Source organism: Alligator sinensis, unplaced genomic scaffold (assembly GCF_000455745.1).
Source record: "Alligator sinensis unplaced genomic scaffold, ASM45574v1 scaffold862_1, whole genome shotgun sequence".
In the NCBI taxonomy this organism is placed as follows: Eukaryota; Metazoa; Chordata; order Crocodylia; family Alligatoridae; genus Alligator; species Alligator sinensis.
This window is the reverse complement of record NW_005842066.1, coordinates 381,766-390,662: the sequence shown is the minus strand read 5'-3', so window position 1 is coordinate 390,662 and position 8,897 is coordinate 381,766. Positions and strand designations below refer to the sequence as shown.

At 41.6% G+C, this 8,897-nt stretch overlaps 1 protein-coding gene across 10 annotated transcripts in view; it reads left to right on the top strand.

The window, feature by feature from the left end:
• Window positions 1-8,897, top strand: part of IPO11 (importin 11) — a 317,498-nt gene that overhangs the window by 173,411 nt on the left and 135,190 nt on the right. For all 10 annotated transcript variants that reach the window (XM_025204020.1, XM_025204018.1, XM_025204021.1 and 7 more), the window contains one exon: window positions 3,977-4,072. In XM_025204020.1, the coding sequence (XP_025059805.1) occupies window positions 3,977-4,072 (96 nt within the window). The remainder of the gene's footprint in view (window positions 1-3,976; window positions 4,073-8,897) is intronic.

Genomic DNA, 8,897 nt, shown 5'->3' with positions numbered 1-8,897 from the left:
TTCCTCTGTTTGTCAAGTGGATCCCAACTTAGTGCTTCAGGATCTCCCCCTGCCCCCAACTAGGGAGACAGTGAGAGTAGAATCTGCCCCCTTCACAATCCCCACATTGTTGCAGGGAAACAGACTGACCATAAGCTGTCTGGGTCAGCCAGTCAGGGCTGCCCTATGCACTGCTGCCATCTGGCATCAAGCAGACTAAGGGAGCCTGCAGCACATGCTGAGATGAGTATACAAGGACCCCTTTGGCTGGACAGTGTCAGCACTGCAAACTCCACTTTTCAGGGCCTCAGTAATTGAATGTCTGTACATACAGCTTTAGGTAAGTTTTTCTATCAGAACAAACCTGGGAGAATTCTCCCAAATTATTTGAATGTGTGTGTGCTTCCTTAGAATAAGTCCTGAAAACAGTGTGTTTAGGAAATGTGGCATCCCAGGAGAGAGTCTGAGTGAGGCAGTAGGGAGCGGGAACTTCCTGATGTGGCTGCTAGTTCTTTACTGTAAATAGTTCTTTACTTAAGTTCTTGTGATTAAAGTGTTGTTTCCACATCACAGGCATCATCAAAATACTACAGTCAGTTCACTTGCTGTTTTGGGCACAAGCTACAGTGATCAGACATTAGCTCTGTTTGTTAGAGGGTTAACCAAGGGCTCCACTCTGCCAGCTTGCTGAACCAGACAAGCAGCAACTGTTTGAGCAGCTGCATAACATGCTTAGTCTGTCTGGGCATGCTTCTTTTCTAGTGTAGAGAACAGCTTTCCCACTTAATACATGCACCCCAGTTTTGATTGGTTAGTTTTGGGGGGAAATGTGTGTTGTATGCAAGAAAGTGTGGTATATTAGATAACAATGTGGTAATTCTTAGGAAATGGGAATTTTTTAGTGGTAATTATTTGTGAGCAAGATTCCTGGATTGATCAAAGAGACATGTTTGGCCCTGCCCCCCGTGCCTCTGCTCATTCTCTCCTGCCACGACTTGATGCGAGTAAAAAATGTAAAATACACAGGTGTAAAGCTTCCAGTTTTAATAAGTACTACAACATGCCACTCCCCGTACTGCTGCTGTCTCCTGCAGCTGATATGGGTTCAGGCTCCCGCTGGTATAATGTGTTTATGCAAGCTCGGTCACACTTCCTAATATCCAGGAGACACAAACTGCAGCTCTTCCCGCCCTCTACTGCGGATAGATGGCTGCTTGCGGCCAATGCCGCGTACCGCGGCTTGTAATCCTCTTTTACCTCACCCCTGTCTGGGATGAACAGGATTCTAATAGTAAGATACAGTTACTCAGGATGTTACATATACATCTGGTCCCTGGCTGACTGATTCAAAGTCTCTAAGTAACATTGTGTACCTGTCCCAGAGAGAGCCATGCTGGCTTCACTCATGCCATCCCGAAAACACCTCTATCTGCTGTCCCTGAGGGAAACTACCCCTCTCTCGTGTCTGTGCCTCCATGCACGAAACTGCCCTATTGCTCTGGCTTACTTTCAGCCAACGCTCCAGTTCCCCTTCCAGGGGGGAGCCTCCTTCATTCAGCCATGGGTTCTATTATCCAAAGTCCTTAAGTATCAATTAACAAACTTCTGGTCAGCTCCACTGCTGGTTTGTGAATCCTTAATTAGCAATTGACAACTTTTCTGATCGGCTCCACCACTGGTCTGTGAGGCCTTAATCGGTAATTAACACATTTCTCTGGCTGCACAGCAGTTGCTGAAATCATGAACACTAACAAAGCTAAGTCACTTGTCTAAGGGTGGGGCTGTTTCTTGCGTTATTGCATGCTGTAAATTGGGAAATGATAGTCAATTCAAAGCTAACAGGTATAACGTGGGTCTAATATATGTCTACGCTGAAGTCACAGAAGTCATTGCAGTGTTATGTAGAGAGAACTGAGCTAGCTGTGGTATCTAGAGCATTGATTTCAGTACAGACTAATTTACCCTGTAGTACAGCCATATATATCTTGGTTCTCAGGAGGCTCAGGTTCTCCTTTCAGGTCTCTCATAATTTCACTGGGTGATCTTAATTAGGTCACTTAATTTTGCCATATCTCAGTTGTTCTCTCTAACACAGGTATGAGATCTTTCCTTCTTACAAATTCTTTGATACAGAAAGCACTCTTAGCTTGAAGTCTTCTTAGATTCTCTCTGTTAGACCCCGACTCCATGCGGTGCCCAACGACTAGGAAGATGACTATCCAATTGCTCATGGATCCCGTTACTCATTAGCCAGAGCAAGCAGGGAGCAAACACCAGCACACATTGCTCGCAGCAGCTTTATTCAGAATGGAGACAGCTTCAGACTAGCTCCCTCACAGACGCACAGCCTGTGAAACTGGGGAGCCGCAGTGAACATTAGTTCTTTTTACATTTTATACACCTTGGGATAATGCTCATTAACATTTACTCCACCTTTGCCCCTCCTTTGTTCCACCCATCTCTCCTCCTATCTCACGCTCTGCCTCTGTTTACTGTTTTTACTTCATTAGTATGGAATTGCCTATGCATTTTGTTCATTTACATGCCTTTTTTGCTATGAGCACATGCGTAAGACCATGAATCTGGCTTCTCTCGGTCAATCACCATTTCTTGCTGACTCCTTCATCTCCAAGGTCTTGCTTCTGCTTTATCTCCTGACAATAGCTGATGGGCTACATTTTGTTCTTCTTACACCATATATCCTACACACCACCTCACTGTTAGGAAACTGCTTGCCTAAGTATTTTGCAATGTTACTTTTAATATGTCAATCTGCCTTGTGGTCAGCAGCTTTGCTGAAGCCACAGATTAAAGCCCAGTTTCAGCTGTAAATCCAGTGCTCCCCAAGATCCAAATGTTGTCAACCTAACACTCTCATGCTTATGATTTCCCACATTGGCTTCCAGCCATCTTCCAACAAAATAGATTGATGTTCATGAGAACTTTGTTTCAAAGTTTGAGTGGTGCTTTCTGAAATTTAGTAAAATAGAGAGGATTATGAAGAAAATGTCAGTGTGCAAAAGGCTTGCAACATCTGTTACATTTGATTTAATACTACTTTGTCCTTTTTATGTTGAGAATAGTTCCTGCCATATTTTCATCTTTGACAGAATATATAATGGATTACACAATAACAGACAAAAATTTATAATCCTCAATGGGCAGAAAGTAAGGTCCGATGACTGATCAGTAGAAGGGAAATTATATATGTTACAAAACTCTACTATATGATTTACTAATTTGCTTCTTGAAAGGATGACAATGACAACCTTGAAAGTATCATTTAAGTGATTTAAAACAAAATTATTTAGATTAAATTTCACTATTACTATTTTTTTATTCTGTCCAACAGCATAAAGTTGTTGGTCCAAATATTTTGCTTTTGGTGAGAAGGGAGAACAGAATTGCAAATCAGTAACGAATGCAGTGTATTCAGCTATGTGATTTACAGCCTATGTTACACAAAGCAACTTTTATGGGCAGCATTATAGGTGGTTCTCACAACTCATATGGAGGTACGTAAGTTAGCCACCACTGTTAGATCATTTTGGTGTTTCTACTCAGACATTTACTGACATTATGGCAGTGGGAGAAAGAACTAACGCACTGCATAGGAGCTGATAATTTACCTTGTTCTGCTACCTGACTCGCCCAAATACATTTTTTCTTTATAATGTTTGTAAGTTTTATTTTGTGGCTTCAATTGTATATGGTATTTTTCTCTCAATTTCAGATAAACACCCAAAAATATATCTGAGCTTTAGTACTTACATATATATTAGCTTCCTTATATAACTGTTTTATAGAATATTTATGTCGTTCAAAATATTTTCAGTTTTGTGTTTTTCTAAAAAGTATTCTAAATATGCATTTTAACTGTTTATGTAGCAACCAAAATTCTGCCATCAAAATGATATCAGATGGTATATACAAGTCATGGAGTTTCTGTTGTGGTTTTTCATTGCATCTTACTTGTGCTTTGTTCTATTTTTGACAGGTTGTGGAAAATGTCCTAAAAGTAAACCCAGTGTTGGGACCTCAGATGTTTCAACCACTTTTACCATCTGTGTTCAGGGGGATAATAGATGGAGAGGTAAGAATTGTGGGTTTTTTTAAAACTACCCTAGATTCTTGTGTCAAGAATATTTGCCTACAACTTCGTTCCCATCTGTTTGAAACCAGATACTAATATTTGGGTAAGTAGAAGATTTAATTAAAAAAAAAGAAGTTGGAATCTTATGATGGTAGTATTTTGTATAATTTCACGTGCTAGTTTTTTACCTCTTGAAAAAACTGCATGTGCACTATAGTAGTTTTTCCATCTTTCCTTTTCCAGTTTATATATTCATATATTCTAGAGCTTTTATAACATTTTATTAAGTATTTTATTTGGCTTATAGCAGTAGTTCAAGGAAATCATTTAGTTGCCAAGTTCATCCCTGTAGGGGCTTTAGAAATAGGGCAGAGGAAAATAGGAATCAAATTTAATTACAGGATATTAAATTGATTTTATTCTTGATAGTTATAATCCTACTTTGTATATAAAATAGGTTCATAGATTCCTAGATTGTAGAGTCGGAAGGGACCACAATGGATCATTGTGTCAGACCCCCTGCCTCTGGCAGGAAAGAGGACCGAGGTCAGATGACCCCAGCCAGGTGACTATCTAGCCTCCTCTTGAAGACCTCCAAGCTAGGTGATAGCACCACATCTCTTGGAAGCCCATTCTAGATCCTGGCCACCCTTACTGTGAAAAATTTCTTCCTAATATCTAACCTAAATCCACTCTCAACTAGTTTACACCCGTTATTCCTAGTCGCTCCCTGGGGTACCTTAGTAAACAGCACTTCCCCTATTCCCTGTTGACCTCCCCTAATAAATTTATAGGCGGCTACAAGATCTCCCCTCAGCCGTCTCTTGTGAAGGCTGAAGAGATTCAGCTCTCTCAACCTCTCCCCATAGGGTCTATCATGAAGGCCACTAATCATGCAAGTGGCCCTCCTCTGGACCCTCTCGAGATTCCCCGCTTCCCTCTTGAAGTGTGGCGCCCAAAACTGGACACAGTACTCCAACTGTGGCCTGACCAGTGCCGCATAGAGGGGGAGCATCACCTCCTTTGTTCTATTAGTCATGCACCTGCTAATGCACGACAAGGTGCGCGATTGGCCTTGTTGATGGCCTCGTTACGCTGCCGGCTCATGTTCATCTTGGAGTCAATTATGACTCCAAGATCCCTCTCTGCCTCTGAGCTGCTGAGAAGGACACTCCCCAATCTATAGGTGTGCTGGGGGTTCTTCCTTCCCAGATGGAGTACCTTACTTAAATTTATCTTTCTTAAATTGCATCCTAAAATGTGGTTGTGATTCTTATAAATGAAAACTGTTACGTTTTAAATATGTTTAAACATGCGTAAGTAGAGTTCCAAAAATATGTATTCTAAAAAATCGCTAAACCAGTCTTTTTTACATATGTGTCTATATTGTCCATTGATGTAGGAGAAGTTCCACAATAACCTGTGAGTGCTTGGTTGCTCAAATTTAGCGTAACTTCCCTACTGCTTATTGTGTTATATTTTGGAAATTAGAGAAAGTGGATGTTAAGTTAAATTTTAGTATCTGAATCTGTTTAAGTATAATGGACTACTGACTACCATTCTTGACAAAGCTTAAATAGTATCCAGCCAGATTGTACTGTTGGTTTGCACACTGGGCACCTTGTTCCTAAAGATCAGTCTTTAAACTAATGTTTTTCACAGCAGTCCCTTAGGATTCAGGTCTATTACTGGTTAAAACTTTTAAGCTGCATATGCGTTTCTGATAATATTGTGTAGGAATGTGTTCGTTTGCTTACACACAGCTCAACAAAATTAACTATTGGTTTTGCTCAAACTTTCAAATTGAAATATGTCTACTAAGCTGAAACCAAGTATAGAACGTTTTAGCCAGAAGAAACTCAATTTAGAACGTTGAAAATGAATACATTGAATGACAGCTTATAGGTGTGCGGGCCGGGAGTGACCCGAGCCCTTTTCTGCGCTGCACGCGGGCTGTGGCCAGCAGCCTGGGCACGCCGGGTCGGAGAGGGAAAGCCGTCGAGCTGGAATTAGGCACAAACGTGTAGCGGTAGTTTAAAAGATTGTTTACTTACACCTAGATGGCAGTGGTGCAGGCTGAAAACTTGCTTAAGTTGCAGTTACAGACAGGAAAGAAGATAGGCGGACAAGAGTTCTAGACTCGTGAACTCTAGCCCAATCCGGCTGAAGGCTCTGAACACGCGAGCCCGTCGTGTCAGCCGAAGAAAGTACTCGTCCGGAAGAGCTCTGAATAAACTCACACGAAGTTTGCTAGGCTCTGTGGGTTCTTCTGCTCACTCAGTCACACGAAGTTTGCTAGGCTCCGTGGGTCCAGTTCTTTTGCGCGCGGGAAGGGATACGTCTAGGAATCTATCGGCGACGGGGAGCGGCTAGAGGCTGATCAGACCCCTGTTGCCTGCTTTAAATGCACTGGGTTCGTAAGGATCCGCAGCGCTTAGAGATCTTCACACAGCGTGAAGTCTCCTCCTCCCGGTGTTCGTGGAGTCCTCCAACTTGGGCGGAAACCACTCAAGCCTTTTATATGGCTAGCAAGCCAATCACTAGCCGCCACGTGTGAATCATTTAGAACTGGCCAATAATGGGACTCGAATTAGCATACAAATGGCGGGAACTCTTTGCAACGAGCATTTCTGTGCTGCAGCAGAGAAATGCACCCTGCAAAGAAAGCTTCAAATTGGCGGGAAATTCTCCCTTGCACCGGGGTTCTCTTTTGCAGCAGCAAACTCCACCATGCGAGGAAGCTGTAATTTAGCGGGGACAATTTAGCAGTGCCGAAGCGCACACAAACAAAAATCACACCCTTTGGGTTGTGACAATAGGTAGTTATATAATTACAAAGCTTCTGTATTTTCACAAATAAAATGCATATAACAAACTATTATATAAAACTGAGTTAATACATAAGTGTTTCCACGGGAAGGTCTAGCCCCACTAGAAGTAGTGTGTCTATAATGAGTAATTTAATTCAAATGAAAGCACAAAGGAAGATGTATTTAAAAAGATGTGCATCTAGTTATGGTAAATAAATAGAATAGATAACATTCCAGATAATCATATTTTATGACATGTTTAATAGCACTTGTTTGTGAGGAATTCAAATAACTTATTTGATTAAAAAAAAAGAAACCTTTGTGTTGTAAGTGAACATTTTAAAGTACCTCCCAGGTTTTTGTTTTAGTGAAAATCAAATATTCTATGCCAGTGGTTTCACATGATGGAAATCCTATAGATTTTTCAGTTAATTTCTGATAGTCAGCTGACTCATAAAATGAAACTTAAAATTTTTTTTTTATTTACAGTTATTAGGAATTACCTTAATGAATTACAGGCTTTGGTTTGCTGTCTTGTGATGGGAAGCCACCATTTATAATTTATTACTAAAAATATTAACTTGAATTAGTCATTATTTCTAAAAGAAAATAGTCTGCTGTTCATCTTGTTATGTGGTCCAGTCATCTTCTCAGTGTTATGGTTAAAAAAGTTATTTTATTAGTGAAGAATTACATTAATTTTAAATATTTACCATAAGCTCTCTCTTTCATTTTTATTGCCATGTTATATGTGGCTACATATAATATACATTATATATTTGTAACACATGACCTAAGTATTAGTATCTTGACTGAAGAGAATATGCTTAAAGAAAAAGTATACTAAAAATTAATGTCGCCTCTTTATTTTAACATTTCATATTCCAAAATGTATCTTCTTGATTTTCCTTTCTTTCTTTAGACTTTGTCAGGATGAACTGTTTGCTGTGGCGTTCTCTTGTTTTGAGGTGTTACTTTACCTCTCTTTCATTTTCTGACCCTATTTTTTGTTTCATAAAAGTTAAAATAACATACGTCTCTTTCTCTGTCATCCATGGTTTGTTTCAATGATGTGTGTGTCACTTCACTCTATTTCTCAATTCTTACCATTGAAAAGTGCCACTATTGGGAACTGCAGTGTTGAGCAGCTGTGGCCAGATGGTCTGTACCTTTTTCAGAAGGTAACTGAACTGTTACTGAAAAATGAACTGAATTGTTACTTGTTAAAAGTCTTCTGCACTAAGGCAAATGAATTCATTAAGGAAGGAAAAGGAGACTGATTCAAGCTGCTGCTTCAGTGGTCAGCAGTCTTTTAAGTCTGTTGGCTGGATTGATCCAGTTTGGGCAGGCAGGTGGTAGGGCCCAGCTGCCATTGTTGCTTTTCCCCATAGTGGAATGGAAAAGCCGTTTCTGCTGAAAGACCCTGCATGTCCCATGTCCATGGGCCTGGTCAGATGTCTGGTCCAGAGGCTGTATGTAGCCAACCCCTCTGCTACTTGATGATCTATGGCTTGCAAAGCCTGAGTATGTAGATGCATACTGAGATACAAGTCTGTTAGACCTTTCTTTCTTTTCTTCCTTTCAAGATGGCCACCGAAAGGTGAAGCCCTCCTGAGCTCCTGCAACTCGGGTGCCTTTTGCGCGTTCCCCACACTCCGTGCCCCTCTGTTCCTCTCCCCATCCCCCCAAAAACCTTGCCTCTACCCACCCTGTCCTTGGGGACCCCCTCCCTGCCCCTTCCCCCCGCTTTCTGAGCATTTTCCCCTGGGCTCTGGATCCTTTCAAGATGGCCACCGAAAGGTGAAGCCCTCCTGAGCTCCTGCAACTCGGGTGCCTTTTGCGCGTTCCCCACACTCCGTGCCCCTCTGTTCCTCTCCCCATCCCCCCAAAAACCTTGCCTCTACCCACCCTGTCCTTGGGGACCCCCTCCCTGCCCCTTCCCCCCGCTTTCTGAGCATTTTCCCCTGGGCTCTGGATGCCTCGTTTGCCTCTGCCCCTCCCCCACCCCGCCTGAG